The sequence below is a fragment of the Oryctolagus cuniculus genome, chromosome 4 (genome assembly GCF_051225735.1).
Source record: "Oryctolagus cuniculus isolate XC-2025 breed Fujian yellow rabbit chromosome 4, ASM5122573v1, whole genome shotgun sequence".
Lineage (NCBI taxonomy): Eukaryota > Metazoa > Chordata > Mammalia > Lagomorpha > Leporidae > Oryctolagus > Oryctolagus cuniculus.
The window spans coordinates 127439163-127463408 of NC_142870.1; the positions used below are offsets into that span (position 1 = coordinate 127439163).

The following is a 24246-nucleotide window of genomic DNA, read 5'->3' on the forward strand; positions in this document are numbered from 1 at the left end:
TTGAGACATGGCAATTCTGAAAGGACCTTAATTCCACTCTTAATTGCATCCTTTGCCTCAATACAGACACTATCTGAGAAGTAAGTTCCCCTCAGAATTTTGTTAGCAATGCTCCATTTCCTTCTAACTTCCAGATGGGCCAGTAAGAAATCTGATGGCATTCTTATATTTACTATGCCATCTGTGACCTGGGTTTTTAAAATATCCTTCTAAATAAGTTTCTAAGATCTTTCCATTATCCCTGATACTCAGAAATTTCACAGTATAGTGACGTTTAAAGGGAGAGGGAAGGAGAGAGTGAATGGGAAGGGGATAAGTGGAGAGAGGGAAAGAGGGAGAGAGAAAGTAAATATGATTATATTGTTAGAATTGTTTCTATGAAGTATATTGAGCCCTGTTAGAACTAAAAAATAAAAAAAAGTTTATCTACATTTAAACTAGAAGTTCATGTATTCTCAATACTTTTACATTTTTTGAAGAAAGACATCTGTTTATTTGAAAGGCAGAGGCAGACAAAATGAGGGAGAGAGAGATCTTCTATCTGCTGACTAGCTCCCCAAATGGCCGCAACTGCCAGGGATGGGCCAGGCTGAAGCCAGGAGCCTGGGATTCTATCTGCGTCTCCCACAAAGGTGCAGGAGCTCAGACATTTTTGCTGTCTTTCACTGCTTTCCCACAGGCATTGATGGGAAGCTGGATGGGAACTGGACTTGAGCTGGTTCTCATATCGGATGCTGGCATCACAGGAAGTTACTTAACCCACTGCCCCACAACACCAGCCCAACAATGTATTTTTTCTTATGCTGGCCTTAAATAAAGTCTGCAATAATTTTTTGGATAAGGTCTTTAACTTCCTCCACATTTCTTTTCTCCTTTTTACAAGAAATTGTTATTTCATGTTTGATCTCTTATATTGATACTCCTTGTCCTTTGGTCTACTCTCTGGCGGATTTTATTTATCTCCCTTTTTTACTATTTTTTAAAATTCTGCTGCCATATTTTTAATACGTAATTGCTTTTCTAATTCACTAATTGTTACTTTTCTTTTCTTGCATATTTTACAATTCTTCCTGTCCCTTGGCTTTAAAAAATTCCTTTTCCTTGATGAGTATAAGTTAGAGACTGAAGCTTCTCTTCTGCTCAGTCTCATTCCTCTGATTCTCTCCCCCCTTCTGTTTAATGTAAAGGTTTCTTCAGATGATTTGTGCTCTTTCTCCAGAGGCTTCTATTAAAGAGAAAGGCAATAAAATCCCAACTGGGAGATATGTTACCCAGGGAGGGTAGTTGAGCATTGGTTTCCTAGATAAGTGATCAGAGGACTGAGCCTTCCTTATTTGGGAAACTAGCATTCTACTGAACTGATTTTTTAGGTTTATTTATTTATTTGAAAGAATTACACAGAGAAGGAGAGGCAGAGAGAGAGAGAAAGGTCTTCCATCTGCTTGTTCACTCCCCAATTGGCTGCAATGGCTGGAGCTGCGCCGATCCGAAGCCAGGGGCCAGGAGCCTCCTTCCGGTCTCCCACGTGGGTGTAGGGGCCCAAAGACTTGGGCCATCCTCCACTGCTTTCCTAGGCCACAGCACAGAGCTGGATTGGAAATAGAGTAGCTGGGACTGGACCCGGTGACCACGTGGAATGCCGGCACTGCAGGCAGCAGCTCCACCTGCTGTGCCACAGCTCCAGCCCCACTGAATCAATTCTTTTTTTTATATACTTTTTTTTTATTTGACAGGTAGAGTTACAGAGAGAGAAAGAGAGGTCTTCCTTCCACTGGTTCACTCCCAAAATGGCCGCTATGGCCGGTACTGCACCGATCCAAAGCCAGGAGCCAGGTACTTCTTCCTGGTCTCCAATGTGGTTGCAGGGGCCCAAGCACTTGGGCCATCCTCCACTGCCCTCCTGGGCCACAGCAGAGAGCTGGACTGGAAGAGGAGCAACTGGGACTAGAACCCTGCGCCCATATGGGATGCTGGCACTGCAGGTGGAGGATTAACCAAGTGAGCCACGGCACCGGCCCCTGAATCAAGTCTTGATGAGGTCATTTTACCTAGAATCTTTTAATAATCTTTCTTTTGGAGGAGAAACTGGTTTAGAGACTTACGGTAGTGGAAGAAGGAAAGGAATCTTAGTTTCACCATATAAATGTCCCCTTGATAGGGCATTTTCTGTGTGATGTCTCAACTCCGACCTCATCTATGCCTCCACAGAGTGAGCATACTCCTTTGTTTTGGCACAGAAGATAGGAAATGGGACTTACCCATTGTGTTTTCAGCCCTAGCCTGCACCACTGCATTGAGAAAATTCTGGTGGCCAAAGTTGTTGATCTTTTAGGGGTTCTGTGATATGAATCAGCTTCCTGGGTTTGGCTTCATCCCCTATAAAGTCAGCTACTACCCTACTGCATTTGCTTGTCCACATCCAAAGCTGTGCTCCTACTTCTCACCTGCTGTGATCATGTCTCTCATCCTGTTTGACTTTGTTGATTTATGTCTTTTTAAAATTCCTCAACTGTTGGCCTGTGCCATGGCTCACTAGGCTAATCCTCCACCAGCGGTGCCAGCACACCAGGTTCTAGTCCTGGTTGGGGTGCCAGTTCTGTCCTGGTTGCTCCTCTTCCAGTCCAGTTCTCTGCTGTGGCCCGGGAGTGCAGTGGAGGATGGCCCAGGTCCTTGGGCTCTGCACCTGCATGGAAGACCAAGAGGAGGCACCTGGCTTTGGATCGGTGCAGCAATCATCATTATAGTGAAATAGGGGGAAAGAGAGAAAATAAATGCAGGTGTTCAGACTGGCACATTTAACTGAAACTTCAGAATTTATATTTAGTTCTGTTATATGTAATCTTGGTGGTTCTAGCTATCAGTCTGGCTTGTCAGATCTTCCAGATCATAGTACTGTCATCCATCAAACTGCTTGTATCACCAAGTTTTGTGTAAAGCTATCCTGCAGAGTCCAGGAGGCTAAACAGCTGTTTAGTAAGTCTTTGAAGCTTTAAGCACAGAAGATACTCAGCTCTGTTCCCTTGTACAGATTTGGCTGTTTTGTGTTAAATTTCCACCCAGGCAGTATATGTCACCTTTTGTTCTTGAAGTTCTGTATTTTGAAAAGCATTGTGGGGCTCTGATCTTAACTGATATGAATAACCAGAATTCAAGGAGTTGGAATATTTTGACTCTACCATTGCCTCACACGTTTTTGACCCTCTACTACATGCCTGCTTATCACCTCTATTTACTAGGGATCGAAGGTGACCCCATAAGGAATGTGCAGAATTTCTATTTCTTTGCTATTTTTAAAATAGGGAATAGGACTTACATCAATTTTGTGGAAGATGTTAGCATATTCTAATAAGATTACAGACTTCCTCACCAATATGAAAAGGGCAAATTGAGCAAAAAGAGATAAATTGTGAATTCGATATCAGATGCCATCACGTTTAAATTTTTAAAATGTAATTATATTTGTATAAGATGTAAGAGTTAACACTTATCTCTAGGAATTTTCCTTACTGTAGGTTATTTTTACTCATACCAATATATCTTTCAATGTTGACAATTTAATAATTTTTTGATTGTTATTTGAAGTCATTGTAAACATGTCATCTACTCTCTTACTGTTTTAGTTGAAACTATTTGTTTATTGATAGGAAGACCTAACCACTAATAATTGAATATCATAAATGATCAAAAATGTTATACTTCACTTTCATGTTACAAAGGCATATGCCCAGTTAAGCTACAGTCTGAAAGACTTAAAATTCTCCTTTTCCATCATCTATTCCTAACAGAAAAAACAATTAACTCCATCAAACCTAGTTTCTTGTTAAGTAGAAATTATGTATATTTTATTTCACTTAAGAATTCTTAATTTTGAAAATCATAAATAGGCTGATCTTTATACAGACCATTGGAAAAGCACCCAGAAAGATTCAAACAGTACTGAAGAAGTGATTGGAGGGGAAATGAAATGTGCTACATTAATTCACACCCTAAATATCCATGAAGGTAATTACAGCATTCCGTAGCGCTCCTTTAGACTTTCTTAGTTCTATTAACTGCTAGCATAACATCGCAGAGGACCCGGGTGACAAGCAGGCCCACCAGCCAATTGCTGTGAGTCCGCCAGAGAGTAGTTTGCCCTGTTGACATCTAGTAGTTTCTCTGAGTAAGCACTCTGCTTTGTATCGTAGCTTAACTTTGCTCTTGGATTTAAACAGAGAAGACTGACTGTGTGACATGACATCAGAAGCAGATGTGGGTGTTTCTTAGCAGGGACAGTGAGGGAGGCTCATCAGAATGCTTGACAAGGCACTGGGAAGATGGTGCTATAACTGTCACTGTTATAATTGTAAAGATTTGCCTTCCATTTCTTAATAATAATAGCTTATGAAAGGAAGAAAGAAATATATACTTACTCTAACCCTGTGAGAAGCATTAGGTACTTAGACATGTGGAGGCATTATTAAAATAAAATCTTTCTAATTGTATAGCAACCTGTAATTACAAACTGCAATTAGGCCAGGGCAGTTGAGGTGTGATTCATTATTTCACAAATGCTTCTTTGTTATGTTTTCTATCATAGTGGGAACTCCTCCAGTAATGGCAGGGAGAGGAAGGGGGAGAAGAAATCCCTGAGAATTTTTCTTTGATCAAACAATTTAAATACACAGAATACCTTTAAAGCAAAAGCTTAAAATGAGTTTTAGCAATACTAGATTAAACTAATCTGAACAGAAGTATTTTGTGCAGCAATTAAAACATTATTAGTATAACCAAAGAACAGCAGACATTCCAATTAGCACTCAGAGAGTACAATAAATATGTGTTAATATTCAGAGATTTTATAAATAGAGACATAAGAAAGAATTTTCCTCTGAAATTGTGTGCAATAATAACTGGGTGATATTGGAAGAGCACAGTGTCGTATTTCTAAAAATAGGAAAGGTTAGCTTTATATCTCTAAATGGAGGCAATGAGTAGAGTGAGGGATTTGGTTTATGAGGACTTAAGATGCGATTTTTGTCTTGGCTGAAGGGAGGGCCACAGACCTTTGGATACTCACAACTGTTGAATTCCTGGTTCCTCTCCATTTGGGTGAGATGCCATCAATAATGTATCACAGCATATCTGCACTGACAGTGGATAACATATTGTGGGATTATCTTTGTGATTATTCTTCTACTTGTTGAAATTTCCTGTATAAAAGTTTGTCTACTGGCGCTTTTGCCATGGATCAAATTACATTTCATATAATTGTAAAACTGCCTTGAAGCATCCTTATTTCTTTTCCTTTTTCATCACCATTGACTGTTTTTCAAGAGATGTTCTTAGCATAAATAGCAGTAGATAAATGAGCATCTCTGTCCAATGATACCCTAATTTTGGAAATTGTGAGATTCTACTTTCCTTGTATAGAATACCTCTTCCTCCTTGACTATTTCCAGAAAGATGTGAAAACCAACATGAATGTTTCACAAAATGGGAAATTATGAAATTATAGTTTTAGCATTTCTTAGCATCTGCTATAAAATCATCATCAGAATCACTGAGTTACATTCTTACTTCTGAGATTTATGATCATTCAGACGCCTACAAGGATACTTCAAAAAGTTTGTGATGAAATGGGATTAAAAGATACATTTATTTTGGAGCATAAGATTTTTTGCAATCCAAGCACAGTTTTCTTTCATGCTATGAATTTTCTATGAGGAAACTTCAAAAGGTCTGTGGAAAACATACATTACCTTTTAATTCCATTTTTCCACGAACTCTTTGAAGTAATCTTGTGTTTAATCAGAAAATTATGAGCTCAGGTGTTGGAACATCAGGAGAAAGGTAAAAGTGATTACCCTTAAAATAAGCACATAGCGTGTGGGTTTATAATGTGGGTAGGGTAGAGCCCTGATATGGGAAATGGTGCTAGAGCAGCCAGATTGTGTGAAGGGGATCCAAATACCAGGATATAATCAGCTTGGATGTGATGCCAGAACCAAAGCGATCAGTCACCACTTCAAGCCTGGTGATGAACTGAGCCTCCAGAGTAAGTTACTGGCTGTCTCCAGGGGACTTTCAGAACACTCCTGCACTACGCAGGCAGTGTTGCTTTTTCCATAGTTAGAAACTTCATTACAAGAATAACATAATTGAATGTTTCATGATTTAGCAGCTAACATCATTGCCCATATTCTTATCTAGCTAAAATAAATATATTTTTCAAGAAGTAGGATTATCTGGGGGTAGATGTTCAGTACAGTGGTTCAGACCACTACTTGGGATGCCAGTAACTGATACTGGAGTGCCTGACTTGAATTCTGGTTTGACTCTGAATTCCAATTCCAGCTTCTTGCTAATATGCATCCTGGTGGGGGGCGGGCAGCAAGCCATGGCTCAAATGGTGTGGTCCTGCTACCCATGAGGGAGACTCAGATTGAATTCAAACCTCCTAACTTCTACTTGGCTCAGCTTTGGCTGTTGCAAGCATTTGGGGAATGAAGCAAAGAATGGGGACTGGTTCATTTGATACATATTCTCTCTCTCTCTCTCTCTTTCTCTTTCTGTCTCTAATAAAAAAAAATTTAAAGAAGTAGGAAAAAGTTTCTGTATATTTGTCAAATGTCAGTCAGTGTTGTTTGCCTTTTTTTTTTTTTTTTTTTTTTTTTTGACAGGCAGAATGGACAGTGAGAGAGAGAGAGACAGAGAGAAAGGTCTTCCTTTGCCGTTGGTTCACCCTCCAATGGCCGCCGCGGCCAGCATGCTGCGGCCGGCGCACCGCGCTGATCCGAAGGCAGGAGCCAGGTGCTTCTCCTGGTCTCCCATGGGGTGCAGGGCCCAAGGACTTGGGCCATCCTCCACTGCACTCCCTGGCCACAGCAGAGAGCTGGCCTGGAAGAGGGGCAACCGGGACAGAATCCGGTGCCCCGACCGGGACTAGAACCTGGTGTGCCGGCGCCGCAAGGCGGAGGATTAGCTTACTGAGCTGCGGCGCCGGCCAGTGTTGTTTGCTTTTGATACTTGTTTTATAAAACGTATTTGTTTTATAAATGTTTTTATTTAAATGTTTTATATATAATTTTATATAAAACATATTTATATATATAACTGTTTTTACTTTAAATATGTTTTAAAACATATTTGTTTTATAAAACAAATTTGAAAGAAGGTAGTGCAAAGGATACAGAGGCAGAACATTAAAGCAGAAAGGGATTGAAAGAATTAAAAATAAAATGTTTAAAATATTATTTTAATAGAATGTTGACCTCCCCGCATATGGGAAATGGGATACCAGCTTTCCTACTTCTTAGTTCCAGAGCTCCTTGTAATATCTGAGCTGCTTTCCTTGTGTTTCTTGTCACAGAACTCTACATTTTGGAGAATGTTCGACTCGGGGACGGCCCATGTGTTTCACCTGAATCAGATGTGACCTGGTCTCTGAGGACTCTCGTGAGTCTCTAGAGCAGAGCACAGTCTGCAGCCGTGTGTGGTGATCTCCAGGCTACAACAATGTGCTGTGCACGTATCTATGTCATCTTTCCACCCAGAAATTTTAGTTCCAACTTGTATTTTTCTCTTTTAGAGTCATAATAGAACATCTTGAGGGGGAAACATGGCACTATTGCAAATTTATAAGATACATACAGCTTTGTGTAGTTCAATTTCCTGGAAAATGTATTAATAGAACTGTTTCTGTTATTTTTCATCAAACTTTTATTCATATTAACCAAGCTTACTGACCCACCTGTGTGTTCTGCCAACAAATGGGGTCAGGATCTTTTTTTTTTTTTTTTGACAGGCAGAGTGGATAGTGAGAGAGAGAGACAGAGAGAAAGGTCTTCCTTTTGCCGTTGGTTCACCCTCCAAAGGCCGCCGCTGCCAGCGTGCCGCGCTGATCCGAAGGCAGGAGCCAGGTGCTTCTCCTGGTCTCCCATGGGGTGCAGGGCCCAAGCACTTGGGCCATCCTCCACTGCCTTCCTGGGACACAGCAGAGAGCTGGCCTGGAAGAGGAGCAACCGGGAAAGAATCCGGCGCCCCAGCCGGGACTAGGACCCAGTGTGCCAGCGCCGCTAGGTGGAGGATTAGCCTATTGAGCCGCGGCGCCGGCCCTTTTTTTAAGATTTATTTATGGGGCCAACACCGTGGCTCACTTGGTTAATCCTCCGCCTGCAGCGCCATCATCCCATATGGGTGCCGGGTTCTAGTCCCGGTTGCTCCGCTTCCAGTCCAGCTCTCTGCTGTGGCCTGGAAGACAGTGGAGCATGGCCCAAGTGCTTTGGTCCCTGCACCCGCATAGGAGACCAAGGGGAAGCACCTGGCTCCCAGCTTTGGATCGACGTAGCTCCAGCCGTGGTGGCCATTTTGGGGGTGAACCAATGGAAGGAAGGCCTTTCTCTCTGTCTTTCTCTCTCTCACTAACTCTATCTGTCAAGTAAATAAAAAAAAAGATTTATTTATTTACTTGAAAGAATTATAGAGAGGTAAAGACAGAGAGAGAGAGAGGTCTTCCATCCAATGATTCACTCCCTAATTGACTGCAATGGCTGGAGCTGCACCTATCTGTAGTCAGGAGTCAGGAACTTATTCCAGGTCTCCCATGTGGGTACAGGGGCCCAAAGACTTGGACTGTCTTCTAATGCTTTCCCAGGCCATAGCAGAGAGCTGAATTGGAAGTGGGGCAGCTGAGTCTTGAACTGGCACCCATATGGGATGCTGGATCTGCAGGCAATGGCTTTACCCACTATGCCACAAGGTCTGTCCCCAGATTCTTTTCTTCTGGGATACTTTATTTGACTGAAGTTTCTCACAAGCAGGCCTTTATCCTGTTCTTTGAATTCTTTGGCCTTTGGCACCTGACAGGAGCTCTATGAATAAGTTTTAAAATGAAATTTGAATGCCTTTAAACAAACTTTGTCAAAAGCAAGTAGATTGTTTCCCTCTTTTACCTTCTCTGTGAGTTAAGACTGCTTTTTTCAGTGCCTTATGGGAGGATTGGTTGTTCATCTTTGATTGTAAACTCATCATAACTTTAATAAATTTGTTAGCATTAGAGTTGAATTATTTTCATTTTAAAATATCCTACATTTCCTTTACTAAATAGTTCTTTTAGTTTTCCAATATGGAGGAAGCATGCAGTAGAGTCTGATGACCTACTTATTAGGAATCCTCACTATTAGTTTAAGCTTGGCAAGGTATTTTATGTTGGGTTTTCTTTAAAGAAAATGCCATGTTGTTAGCCTGAGGTGATTTGACTGTGAAACACTGAAACAGATGGCACCCAACCAGTGGTCATGACACTCACTGGTGCATCTTTCTGTGGAAATCACAGATAAACTCTCCTCTATATAAAGCCTAATAAAATATATTTTATTGCTTTAGGTGATTCTCTTAATAGTGCTAAGTTTATATAGAATTTATCAAACAACATTGACAACAAGAAATCTGGATATTGCCTCACTTTTTATTTCTTCCGGCAGCCTCAACACCTCTAGAAGATCTGTCCATGTCGAGACATTATCTACTAGGCAACAGTGAATGAGGGAGGCCTCTAATAGGACCTGGACATGAATCTCAATTCCATAGCTTCCTGCAAGGAGAGATATGGGAATGTTATACACTTCTCTTAGTCAGTGTTCTCATCTGTTAAATAGAAAAAATACACAGGCTAAATAAAATGTGAATTTCTAGAATAATTCCTGTCAAGATAGGCTTACTGAATATTAATTAGTTCCTCCAAACTTAATTGGGATCCATTTAAACATTTTCAGTTGAGAGTTATTTCATGGGAAAGAAAATGTAAAATAATTTTATGTAATGATACTGTTGATTCTTGATGAATTTGTCAAAATTCTAAGCATATTAAGTAATTTGTCTTCTAGAAATGTAAGTAAAATGAAAATGAAAAGTTTATTGATGGAAATCATGACAGAATAATGGAGAGAATCTTTGACAGTATGAAGATCTATTTCCCTTGTTCCACCTCCCTCCAAAACATAATATATCGCACATACAATTCATCTTCTCTCCTTCACATTTTCTGCTCAACTCTCCCTGTTAGGCAATCTTAGACACTCATATTAAATATAATTAGATTGTTTTCATCTTCCTCCTGTACCTCAGGAATCATTAATTTTGTTATATTTTGCTTCTTAGTGGCATTGTCATCTATTCCTTCTCTTTACTCCTATTACTATACCTTAATTTAACCCTGTCATCATGTTTTATAATCTAAACAGTCACCCAATTCAGCTTCCTATTCCATACTCTTTCACATGAAAAAGCAGAAAAACTGATTGCTTTAAATATGTTTTTTCAAATTATTGAAAATTTCGACAAATGTATAACTGGTTGCACATTGTCCCCAAGTATCTGATTAGAAAAACCAAATTACAAGCATAGGCTTTAATAATATGCCATGAATAGCAGTATTACTAATAAGTTATGAAATTGTGCAGAGTATAGACTTTGTGCTAAAATTTTCTGTATAATTTGTTCAAATCAGTCACGTAAACAATTCCTAGGCTCTCTAACACTCTACAGATTGTCAGTGTTCACACCATAAAGACCACAGAGTCAGAGGCCTGAGATTTGCTGTCTTTATAACACAGGCTGCCATGCCTTCCTAAACCTGGCTCCTACTGCATCCTGATGTCCTGATGAGAATCTTCCATGCTACCCAGACAGTTCATGCGTGACTCTCACCCATAGCAGACAAATCTAGAGGCTAATTATGGAGCAAGGTATAAAAAGGGGAGTGAAGGTGGCATCGAGAAATAATTAGGAGTAGGAGAAATAGTTTGAGGATTTGGAAAAAAAAAATGGAGGACTAGGGAACAAAAGCCAGAAATTTGATAGAATTTCTATACCATAAATTCATTGACTCAGAAAGACCTATGAACAGAGAGTTGAATGCTTTAACTGTTTGAGAAGACCCTTGCTAGACATGAGAGAAGAATCTGACATTTTGACTGTCTGTTAAATACTTAAAGCTAGTCTCATGACTAAAGCTCTGTGAATGATCACTAAGAATGGTAAAATAAGAACCATATTTTCATAAGGATGAGATAAGGTAAGTCATTGACTTGGTTTCCAGGATCATCATAATTAATGAAACCTGTTCGTGGTTGCAGAAAAGTAAAATGATTAATACAATTAAAACAATCTGGAGCTTCCAAAACAGCACTGGAGACCCTTTGTTAACCTGACTCCTGTCATGCCGTTCCTCTCATTGCCTTATGCTCAATCTCATATTCTTGTCAGAATTTAGGCAAAAGTATTTTATATCTCAGATGGTGTGCTGGGAGATTAATGAAACACATTCTGGAACAGAGGGAGGGTGAAAAAATAGCACTAAGGCTCCTGCATCTGTTCTATGAGCCGCCACAAGCCATCATCCTGTAGCTAAATTCTTTCCTCCCCTCCTAGAATCCCTCTCCCCCCACTCCAGGATGTCTATCACATCTTGCTACCTATTGGTAAATGAGCTTCTCATCTTGAGTTATGAAGATAGTAATATTGCTCTTCAGAAAGCCTCTGCATTCCCCAAAGATGTAAGAGATATCTATACGTATATATATAGATATATAGATATCTTTGTATATGTATCCTTGTATGTATATATATTTTGTATATGTATCCTTGTATATATATATATTTGTATATGTATTCTTGTATGTATATATATATATTTTATATCTATTCTTGTATATCTGTGTATGTGTATATATATATTTATATCCCTATACATAAGGTAAGGTGCATATATATTTACATATATATATATATATATATATATACCTATCCTTGATAGAAAGTTCACTCATTTACTCTGTGTGTGATATTCATTTACAATTTTGATAGGCCTTATATTCATCCTGGTAAAATATAGTTAGTCCTTAACATATACTTAATGTTATGGTAGCATTACTTTACTGATTTACTTTAATTCAAATACTGTGAAGAAACAAGAGGTAGGCAACGAATTGTCAGCACAAAATGAAAAATCAAAAACATTAATAAAGAAGGGGGATAAAATTTGTTACTGCTGCTGTTTCCAGGGTGGATAACTCCCAGACTGACTTATTGAAAAGGGTGGGGCACACTTTCAGGTACTGTTATTTTGGAAGTTCATCTATTCCTAAGGATAAGAAGAGGTATTTATGAAGCTAATATCATATACTGAAGCAGAGATCAAAGAATTTTCTCAAATAGTAGTCATCTAAAGACTAGGCTTTATAAAATAGAATAATAATTGCAATTCCAGCATTTGAATGCTCTGTGCTGTGATAAATAGGAACAGAAATATCTAGAATTAAGGTACAGATGAATAGAAATTTGTAATTTTGAGCATAAATGTTGTTGTTGTAAGACACAGAATTTCATTCTCCTCTTCTTTTATATCAACTCAGTGTAAATGTTGTTGTTGTAAGACACAGAATTTCATTCTCCTCTTCTTTTATATCAACTCAGTGTAAGGGTGTGATGAGTTCAAACAGAACCAATAATTTGAAAAAGTAAATTGAGGAAGTTTCTTGGAGCTATTGAAAATTATTTTGCTTCTAGACAATATAGTTATAGATATTATAATACAATAATTTTGGGAGTAGCAATGATTTCATATTGAAGGACTTCATAGGATTTTCTTAATATTTATAAGTAGTTTAAGTTTTAGTTAACTGAACATTGATTATTTTGCGGTTTGAACCAGTTCTTGATTTTTGCCAGTGTCATATTTGAAAAAGTCCTGTGACAAAGAATTCCCTTATATATTATTGCAATTTATTTGTACTCTGACCACATCAGATTATTACTTTCAGTATTTCATATAAAAATGGACAGCTGATAGAATATATCTCAGCTTGTTCCATTCTATGTGTTCTTTTTTAAAAAATTTTATTTAGGATATACAAGTTTCATGTATTTCATATATACAGATTAAGAAACATAGTGATACTTCTACCCTACTATCCTCCCACCCATGGTCTAAACATTTTTCTCCTCCCTCTTATATTCCCACTCTTGATTTTTACAAAGGTCTATTTTCAGTTTACTTAATGATCATATAGTTAACCCTACACTATGCGAAATAGTTCAGCAGATAGTATGAAGAAAACACTGTTCCTCAATGAAAAAGTTAAGGACTGTAAACAATCATCAAATCTTAAAAAGTCCATGTCATTACAATACATGATATTTTAAATACTCTATTAGTTACCTCTCTTCAGGAAATATTATGATATCTGTATTTTTGGGACTGGCTTACTTCGCTAAATATAATGGTTTCTAGTTATATGCATCTTGTTGCAAAATACAAGATTTCATTTTTTTAAAGCTGAGTAGTACTCCATAGTGTGTTTGTGTGTGTGTATACATATATATACACATACACACACACACACATACATACCATAATTTCCTTATCCAGTCAACAGTTGAAGGACATCTGGGTTAATTCTATAGCTTAGCTATTGTGAATTGTGCCACAATGAATGTGGGGATATAACTCTTGCAGATGCTGATTTCTTGTGGTTTGGGTGAATTCCCAGGAGTGAGATGATGGATCATACTATGGTAGATCTATATTAAGCTTTCTGAGGTATCTCGATAGTGTCTTCCAGAGTGGCTGTACCAGTTTACATTGCCACCAACATTAATTAGGATACCTTTTTCCCCACATCCTCACTAGCATTTGTTGTTTGTTGATTTCTGAATGAGAGCCATTCTAACTGGAGTGAAGGGAAAACTCCTTGTGGTTTCGATTAGCATTTGCATGATGGCTAGTGATCCTGAGCATTGTTTCAAGTGTGGGTTGGCATTTGAATTTCCTCTCCTGAAAAATCCTGAACAAGTCCTTTGCCCATTTCTTAACTGAATGTTTGTTTTGTTGTTGAATTTCTTGAACTCTTTATAGATTCTGGGTGTTAACCCTTTATCAATTGCATAGTTTGGAAATATTTTCTCCCATTCTATTGGTTGCCTCTTAACTTTACTGAGTGTTTGTTTTGCACTGTAGATGCTTCTCAGCTTGATGTACTTCAATTTGTCGATTTTTAGCTTTGATTGCCTGTGCTGCTGGATTCTTTTCCAAGATGTCTTTTCTCTGTTGTTTCATTTTCTGGTTTAGGAATTAAGGTGATGCAGGCTTCATTGAAGGAATTTGGAAGGATTTCCTCCCTTTCAATTGTTTTTGAATAACTTAAGAAGAATTGGAATTAGTTCTTTTGTAAATGTCTGGTAGAATTCATCAGTGAAGTAATCCAGTCCTGGGTTTTTTTTTTGTTGTTGGGAGGAGCTTTATTACTGATTCAATTGTCATCTTGTTTATTGGTCTGTTTAGATTTTCCATATCTTCATGCTTTAGTTTTGGTTGATTGTATGTGTCTAGAATATAGCTCTTTCTTCTGGGTTACCCAATTCATTTGCATAGAACTCTCTGTAGTAATTCCTGATGACACTTTTAATTTCTATGTTATCTTTTGTTACATTTCCTTTTCCATCTCTGATTTTATTTCTTTCAGTCTTCTCCTATTTTATTATTAGTTAGTTGCACCAATGGTATATCAATTTTTTTTTCCAAAAAACCAGCTCTTCATTTCACTGTTCTTTTGTACTTTCTTTTTCTTTCAATTTTGTTCATATCTTCTATAATTTTAATTATTTCTTTCCTCTTCCTAATTTGGGATTTGGCTTATTGTTGTTTTCTAGGTCCTTGAGATGTAATGATAGCTCATTTATTTGATACCTTTCCAATTTCTTCATGTAGGCACCAATTGCTAAAAACTTCCCTCGTAACACCGCTTTTGCTGTATCCTATGACTTTTGGTGTGATGTTTGTTGTATTCATTCATTTCCAGAAATTTTTTTTTTATTTCTCTTTGATCCACCATTCATTCAGGAATATATTGTCCAGTCTCTATGGTTTTGTAGATGATCTAGAGATCTTGAGTTGTTGATTTCCAGATTCACTCCATTGTGGTCAGAGAAGAAGCATGACATGATTTTGATATTTTTATTTTCTGAAATTTGCTTCATGGCCTAGCATGTGGTCTATCTTAAAGAAAGTTTACTGCACTGATGAAAAGAATGTATATTCTGCAATGGTGAGTGAAAATTCTATAGATATCAGTGAGGTCCATTGGTACATAGTGTCAATTACCTCTATTGTTTCTCTGTTGATTTTCTGTTTAGCTGATCTGTCCACTGATGAAAATGGGGTGTTACGGTCCCCCATTAATGTTGTACTGGAGACTATGTCTCACTTCAGATCCATTAACATTCTTTTAAATAGCCAGGCACCCTGTAATGGGTGCTTATACAGTTATTATAGTCACATTTTCCTGTTGAATTGATCTCTTACTCATTACATCGTGCTCTTCTTTGTCTCTCTTTTTTTTTTTTTTTTTTTTTTTGACAGGCAGAGTGGACAGTGAGAGAGAGAGACAGAGAGAAAGGTCTTCCTTTTGCCGTTGGTTCACCCTCCAATGGCCGCCGCGGCCGGCGCGCTGCGGCTGGCTCACCGCGCTGATCCAATGGCAGGAGCCAGGAGCCAGGTGCTTTTCCTGGTCTCCCATGGGGTGCAGGGCCCAAGCACCTGGGCCATCCTCCACTGCACTCCCTGGCCACAGCAGAGAGCTGGCCTGGAAGAGGGGCAACCGGGACAGAATCCGGCGCCCCGACCGGGACTAGAACCCGGTGTGCCGGCGCCACTAGGCAGAGGATTAGCCTAATGAGCTGCGGCACCGGCCTTCTTTGTCTCTTTTAATGGTTTTTGTGTTAAAGTTGTTTGTCTGATATTAGGATGGCAACACCAGCCCTTTTTGCTCTCTGTTAGCATGAAATATCTTTTCCTGTCCTTTCACTTTCAGTCTGAATGTATCTTTGTTGATGAGATGTGGTTCTTGTAGGTTGCAAATAAACGGGTCTTGTTTATTTTTTAATACATTCAGACAGCTTATATCTTTTAACTGGAGAGTTGAGGCCATTTACATTCAATGTGACTATTGATACATAATGACTTGGCCCTATAATTATTCCATAAATATTCCTGTTGTTTACTTTGGATTTCTTTTGTACTCTTGGAGATTTTCTGCCTTCAGATTCTTTCATAATGATGGCAACAAATATTTATTTTCTAGTAGATTTTCTTTTTACAATTGCTATGATACTTTATAATTTTTATTTATATAGGTTGAACAAATTTCAAGTATTTCATATATACAGATTTAGTGATGTAATGACACGTCCTACCTTACACTACCTCTCATGCCTTCACACTCAGCCCTCCTTCCTTTCTTATGTTTTCTTTTATTTTTATAATAAAATACTTTCAGTTTATTTTATAATCATCTTCCCTTAAGTAAAGAATTCAGGCTGGCACTGCAGCTTACTAGGCTAATCCTCCGCCTGTGGTGCCGGTACCCTGGGTTCTAGTCCCCTCTGGGGCGCCAGATTTTGTCCTGGTTGCTCCTCTTCCAGTCCAGCTCTTTGCTGTAGCCCGGGAAAGCAGTGGAGGATGGCCCAAGTGCTTGGGCCCTGCACCCCATGGGAGACCAGGATAAGTACCTGGCTCCTGGCTTTGGATCGATGCAGTGAATAGGCCGTGGCAGCAATTTGGGAGTGAACAACGGAAGGAAGACCTTTCTCTCTGTCTGTCTCTCTCTCTTACTAACTCTGCCTGTCAAAAAAAATAAAAAAAAAAGAATTCAACAAACAGTAGAAATTAAAAAATACTGTTCCTTAACAGTACAGACAATGGCTATAAACAATAATCAAATCTCAAAATATCAATTTTGTTCAGATGTATTACATTTTTATAAACCATACAAATCAGGGTAAACATATGATATTTTTCTTTTGGGGACTGGCTTATTTCACTAAAATATAATGGTTTCCAGTTGAATCCATTTTGTTGTGAGACACTATTTCATTCTTTTGTATAGCTGAGTACTATTCCATGGAGTATACCACATTTTATTTACTAAGTAATTGGTTGATTGACATCTGGAGTGATTTAATATCTTAGCTATTGTGAATTGAGCTGCAATAAACATGGGGTAGCAAATAACACTTTCATATACTGATTTCATTTCCTTTGGGAAACTTCCCAGGAGTGAAATGGCTATATCACATGGTATATCTATTTTCAGCTTTCTGAGATCTTTCCTTAACTATCTTCCACAATAGATATACTAGTGGACATTCCCACCAACAATGGATTAGGGTACCTTCCCCACCCCCCATATCCTTACTAGCATTTATTGTTTTTTGGTTACTGTATGGCAGCCTTTCTAACTGGGGATCTGTGTCCTTAATGTGTTGTACTATGTGAATTAATGGTATAACTAGTAACCAAACAATATGTTATACTTTGTGTTTCTATGTGGTTGCAAACTGTTGAAATCTTTACTTAGTATATACTAAATTGATCTTCTGTATGTAAAGATAGTTGAAAATGAATATTGATGTGAATGGGATGGGAGAGTGAGTGGAAGATGGAATGGTTGAGGGTGGAAGGGAGGTTATGGGGGGAAAAAGCTGCTCTAATCCAAAAGTTGTATTTTGGAAATTTATATTTATTAAATAAAAGTTAAAAAATAAAAAAAAAAAACAAAATAATTATGAAAGTTGAAGAGTTAAAAACTTCAAGTTTATAATGTTCAAAACTTACTGTAAATTAATATGAATTTATTATTGAAGAAAAATGCATTTTTATAAGTTTTATGAATTTAGCACAGTGTAAGTGTCTAGTGTATACAAAACCTATAGTAATGTGTGATAATGACCTTCTGAACCTCACCCAGAGCAACTTCCAGTCCTGAAGGTTGCATGCATGCTGTGTACCTGCATTAGAATAACTTTTAAAAAAATCTCTTACACTATATTGTGTACTTTACCTTTTATGTTTAGACACACAATGGTGTTGCAATTGCCTATAATATTAAATATAATAACATGTTGTACAGCTATGTAGAATAGGGGAAATGCAGAATAGAAGCAATAGGCTATTCCATGTAGTCTACATGTGCAGTAGGCTGTACCATCTAGATTTGTTTGAGTTCACTCTATTATGTTTGCACAACTGCAAAATTGTGTAATGGCACATTCCTTAGAATGCATCCCTACTATTTACCAACATGTACTGTTTTGCCTTTTGGAAATTATGTAATGTTGTGATTTTATAATTTTTCTTTACTAAATCATATTTAAAATATTTGTAATGTTGAATTGAATGCTTAGTTCAAGTTGTTTTAATATGAATGATATTTTATTATATTAATTATCATAATTTGTCCATTTTCTGTTGCTATTCATGTTTCCACTTTAAAAAATTATTATTTCAAATGTGGTTAGAAGCATCTTTCATCTCTGTCCCCTGGTGCTCATGTGAGATTTTTTCTTAAGTATATGGATGTACCCAGGAAAGGGATTGCTGGATCATGAGATTATAGCAATTTACATGCCTTCCAGTTAATGTATAAATTCTAGTCATTCCACATAACTGTCAACACTTGTAATATCAGACTTTTAAAACTATTGCCAGTCTGATGGGAAATATGGTGATTGACTATTTTTACATGAGTTTATCAGCCATTTAGGATTCCTTCTCTTTGAATTGTTCATTTATAATTGTATTTTTTTTTCTATTGGCTTGTCTTTTTATTATTAATTTGTAGATTTTATGTACTCCAGAGGCGAATTCTTTGCTAGTGATATAACCTAATTTTCCCCTCTGTGGTTTGTAGTTTTTGAATGTTCTTAATAAATATTTCTGTACCACAAGGATCTAAAGATAATGTCAATTACCTTCTAAACACCAGGTTTTGCTTTTTTGCATTTAAGTTTTAATACACTTAATATACTTCAGACTGACTTCATGTAAGGAATGAGGAAAACATCTACCTTTTTAACATAGGTGTCTCTCCCCCTCTTCGTGGAGGAGCGACACTGAACCCTGCCTAGGCTTCATATCCGAGTCACGGCACCATTATGTCGCTCCCCGTCTTCGTGGAGGAACGACACAGGACCCTGCGCTGTTCTTTCGTCTGCTCGGCCCTCCCCGGGTTTGCTGCTGGTTCTTCCCGGGTTGGCTACCGACCCTTCCACCTCCGTGGAAGGGCGGTTCCCCCTAGCCACTTTCCCCACTTCCGTGGGGGAGCGGCACACCGCCGGCCGGCTCTCTCAGGGGCTGCACAGGTGTTCCTCTTAGATGTTCCTGGTGCATATTGTCTCTCTCCTCCTTTATAGTCCTTTTCCACCAATCCCAACTCTGCTACCCACACGCCGAGTACGCTGCTCTCCTCCAATCAGGAGCAGGTCCTGCTGCTTATTGGTTGAACTGGAGGCAGTTGTGTAGAAGCTGTTTCTTCCTCTCCCAGCGCCATATTGTGGGAGAGCAGATGCATAGAATAAGTCTTAATTCCAGTAACTTAGTCTAGTCCGAGTTGCTCCCAGTTGCTCCCCACAATAGGGATTGCACTTAGGCCACACCTTTTAATGAACCATTTATTTCTCAACTGAATTGCAATGTAGTTTCTGTCACTTGCCTTCCATTTTTTTTTAACTTTTATTTAGTAAATATAAATTTCCAAAGTACAATTTATGGATAACAATGGCTTCGCCCCCATAACTTCCCTCCCACTCGCACCCCTCCCACCTGTCACTCCCTCTCCCATTCCATTCACATCAAGATTCATTTTCAAATATCTTTATATACAGAAGATCGATTCAGTATATATTAAGTAAAGATTTCATCAGTTTGCACCCACACAGAAACACAAAGTGTAAAATACTGTTTCAGTACTAGTTATAGCATTACTTCACATTGGACAACACATTAAGGACAGATCCCACATGAGGAGTAAGTACACAGTGACTCCTGTTGTTGACTTAACAATTTGACACTCTTGTTTATGGGGTCAGTAATCTCCCTAGGCTCTAGTCATGAGTTGCCAAGGCTATGGAAGCCTTTGGAGTTTGCCGACTTTGATCTTATTCAAAGAGTGTCATAGCCAAAGTGGAAGTTCTCTCCTCCCTTCAGAGAAAGCTACCTCCTTCTTTGATGGCCCTGTTCTTTCCACTGGGATCTCACTAGCAGAGATCTTTCATTAGGTTTTTTTTTTTTTTTTTTTTTTTTGCCAGAGTGTCTTGGCTTTCCATGCCTAAAATTCTCTCATGGGCTCTTCAGCCATATCTGAATGCCTTAAGGGCTGATTCTGAGGCCAGAGTGTTATTTAGGACATCTGCCATTCTATGAGTCTGCTGTGTATCCCACTCCCATGATGGATCATTCTCTCCCTTTTTGATTCTCTCCCTTTTTGATTCTATCAGTTAGTATTAGCAGACACTAGTCTTGTTTGTGTGATCCCTTTGACTCTTAGACATATCTGTGTGATCAATTGTGAACTGAAGTTGATCACTTGGACTAGTGAGATGGCATTGGTACATGCCAACTTGATGGGATTGTATAGGAATCCCCTGGCACGTTTCTAACTCCACCATTTGGGGCAAGTCCGATTGAGCATGTCCCAAAGTGTACATCTCCTCCCTCTCTTATTCCCACTCTTATATTTAACAGGGATCACTTTTCAGTAAAATTTAAACACATAAGAATAATTGTGAGTTAATTACAGAGTTCAACCAATAGTACTAGAACAAAAAAAAATACTAAAAGTGATAAAGTATTAAATTGTACATCAACAGTGAGGACAAGGGCTGATCAAGTCACTATTTCTCATAGTGTCCATTTCACTTCAACAGCTTTCCCCTTTGGTGCTCAGTTAGTTGTTGCTGATGAGGGATAACATATGATATTTGTCTCTTTGGGACTGGCTTAATTCACTCAGCATAGTGTTTTCCAGATTCCTCCATCTTGTTGCAAATGACTGGATTGCATTGTTTTTGACTGCTGTATAGTATTCTATAGAGTACATGTCCCAGAATTTCTTTATGCAGTCTACTTTTGATGGGTATTTGGATTGGTTCCAAGTTTTAGCTATTGTGAATTGAGCTGCAATAAACATGAATGTGCAGACAGCTTGTTTGTTTGCCAGTTTAATTTCCTTTGGGTAAATTCCAAGGAGTGGTATGGCTGGGTTGTATGGTAGGGTTATATTCAGGTTTCTGAGGAATCTCCAAACTGACTTCCATAGTGGCTTAACCAGTTTGCATTCCCACCAACAGTGGGTTAGTGTCCCTTTTTCCCCACATCCCCTCTAGCATCTATTGTTGGTAGATTTCTGAATGTGAGCCATTCTAACCAGGGTGAGGTGAAACCTCATTGTGTTTTTGATTTGCATTTCCCTGATTGCTAGTGATCTTGAACATTTTTTCATGTGTCTGTTGGCCATTTGGATTTCCTCTTTTGAAAAATGTCTATTGAGGTCCTTGGCCCATCTCTCAAGTGGGTTGTTTGTTTTGTTGTTGTGGAGTTTCTTGATTTATTTGTAGATTCTGGTTATCAATCCTTTATCAGTTGCATAGTTTGCAAATACTTTTTCCCATTCTGTCGGTTGCCTCTTCACTTTCCTGAATGTTTCTTTTGCAGTACAGAAACTTCTCAATTTGATGCAATCCCAAATGTTAATTTTGGCTTTGACTGCTTGTGCCTCCGGGATCTTTTCCAAAACATCTTTGCCAGTGCCGATATCTTGCAGGGTTTCTCCAATGTGCTCTAATAATTTGATGGTGTTGCGTTGTAGATTTAAGTCTTTAATCCATGTTGAGTGGATTTTTGTGTAAGGTGATAGGTAGGGGTCTTGCTTCATGATTCTGCAAGGAGAAAATCCAATTTTCCCAGCACCATTTATTGAATAGACTGTCCTTACTCCAGGGCTTGGTTTTGGATCCTTGATCAAATATGCATTGGCTGTAGATGTTTGGATTGATTTCTGGTGTTTCTATTCTGTTCCATTGGTCTATCCATCTGTTTCTGTAAAAGCACCATGCTGTTTTTATAACAACTGCTCTGTAGTATATCCTGAAATTTGTTATTGTGATGTCTCCGGCTTTGTTTTTGTTTTACAAGATTGCTTTAGCTATTCGAGGTCTCCTGTGTCTCCATATGAATTTAAGTATAATTTCTTCCAGGTCTGAGAAGAATGTCTTGGGTATTTTGATTGGTATCACATTGAATGTATAAATTGCTTTTGGGAGAATGGACATTTTGATGATATTGATTCTTCCAATCCATGAGCATGGAAGATTTTTCCATTTTTTTGATATCCTCTTCCTATTTCTTTCTTTAAGGTTTTGTAATTTTCATCGTAGAGATCCTTAACGTCCTTGGTTAATTTTATTCCAACGTGTTTGATTGTTTTTGTAGCTATTGTGAATGGGATTGATCTCAGAAGTTCTTTCTCAGCCGTGGCATTGCCTGTGTATACAAAGGTTGTTGATTTTTGTGCATTGATTTTATATCCTGTTACTTTGCCAAACTCTTCTATGAGTTCCAAAAGTCTCTTAGTAGAGTTCTTTGGATCCCCTAAACAAAGAATCATATCATCTGCAAAGAGGGATAGTTTGACTTCTTCCTTCCCAATTTGTATCCCTTTAATTTCTTTTTCTTGCCTAATAGCTCTGGCTAGAACTTCCAGAACTATATTGAATAGCAGTGGTGAGAGTGGGCATCCCTGTCTGGTACCAGATCTCAGTGGAAATGCTTCCAACTTTTCCACATTCAAAGGCGTTGGCCGTGGGTTTTTCATAGATTGCTTTGATTGTATTGAGGAATGTTCCTTCCATACCCAGTTTGCTTAGAGTTTTCATCATGAAAGGGTTTTGTATTTTATCAAATGCTTTCTCTGCATCTATTAGATAATCATATGGTTTTTATTCTGCAGTCTGTTAATTTGGTGTATCACATTGATTGTTTTGTGCACATTGAACCATCCCTGCATACCAGGGATAAATCCCACTTGGTCTGGGTGGATGACCTTTCTGATGTGTTTTTGCATTCTATTGGCCAATAAATAAATAAAATTTATTGAGGATTTTTGCATCTATGTTCATCAGAGATATTGTTCTGTATTTCTCTTTCAATGCTGCATCTTTTTCCAGCTTAGAAATTAAGGTGATGCTGGCTTCATAGAAAGAATTTGGGAGGATTCCCTCTTTTTTGATTGTTCTGAATAGTTTGAGAAGAATTGGAGTTACTTCTTCTTTAAATGTCTGGTAGAATTCAGCAGTGAATCCATCTGGTCCTGGGCTTTTCTTTGTTGGGAGGGCCTTTATTACTGTTTCAATTTCTGTCTCAGTTATGGGTCTGTCTAGGTTTTCTATGTCTTCCTGGTTCAATTTAGGTAGGTTACATGTGTCCAGGAATCTATCCATTTCTGATAGGTTTCCCTGTTTGCTGGCATACAAGTCCTTGTAGTAATTTCTGATGATTCTTTTTATTTCTGTGGTGTCTGTTGTTACATTTCCTTTTTCATCTCGGATTTTATTGATTTGGGTCTTTTCTCTTCTTTTTTTTTAGTTAGTTGGGCCAATGGGGTGTAAATTTTATTTTTTCAAAAAACCAGCTCCTTGTTTGGCTGATTTTTTGTAATGTTTTTTTTTGGATTCAATCCTGTTGATTTCTTCTCTGATTTTAATTATTTCTCTTCTCCTACTTGATTTGGGTCTGGTTTGCTGATGTTTTTCTAGATCCTTGAGATGAATTGAAAGCTCATTTACTTGGTGCCTTTCCAATTTCTTGATGTAGGCACCTATTTTTATAAACTTTCCTATTAACACTGCTTTTGCTGTATCCCATAAGTTTTGGTATGTTGTGCTGTTATCCTCATTTACTTCCAGAAAAATTTTGATTTCTCTTTTGTTTTCTTCTATGACCCATTGTTCATTCAGGAGCATGTTGTTCAATCTCCAATTGTTTGCATATGCTCTAGGGATTCCTGAGTTGCTAATTTCCAACTTCATTCCCCTATGGTCTGAGAAGCTGCATGGTATGATTCTAATTCTTTTGAATTTGCTGAGACTTCCTTTATGACCTAGCATGTGGTCAATCCCAGAGTAGGTTCCATGTACTTCTGAGAAGAATGTAAATGCTTTATGTGTAGGATGAAAAGTTCTGTAGATATCTGTGATATCCATTTGGGCTATAGTGTGTTTAAATCTACTGTATCCTTGTTGATCTTCTGTCTGGTTGATCTGTCTGTTTCTGAGAGTGGAGTATTGAATTCCCCCAGTACTATTGTATTGGAGTCTAAGTCTCCCTTTAAGTCCCTTAACAAACCTTTTAGATAAACTGGTGCCCTGTAATTA

At 38.1% G+C, this 24246-nt stretch overlaps 1 protein-coding gene across 1 annotated transcript in view; it reads right to left on the reverse strand.

Annotated features, from left to right (window-relative positions):
- Positions 1–9389: 9389 nt before the first annotated feature.
- Positions 9390–24246, reverse strand: part of LOC138849362 (uncharacterized) — a 128312-nt gene continuing 113455 nt past the window's right edge. Inside the window, exon 6 of the mRNA XM_089331397.1 lies at positions 9390–9574. Coding sequence (XP_089187523.1) covers positions 9405–9574 — 170 coding nt within the window. The 3' untranslated portion in view covers positions 9390–9404. The remainder of the gene's footprint in view (positions 9575–24246) is intronic.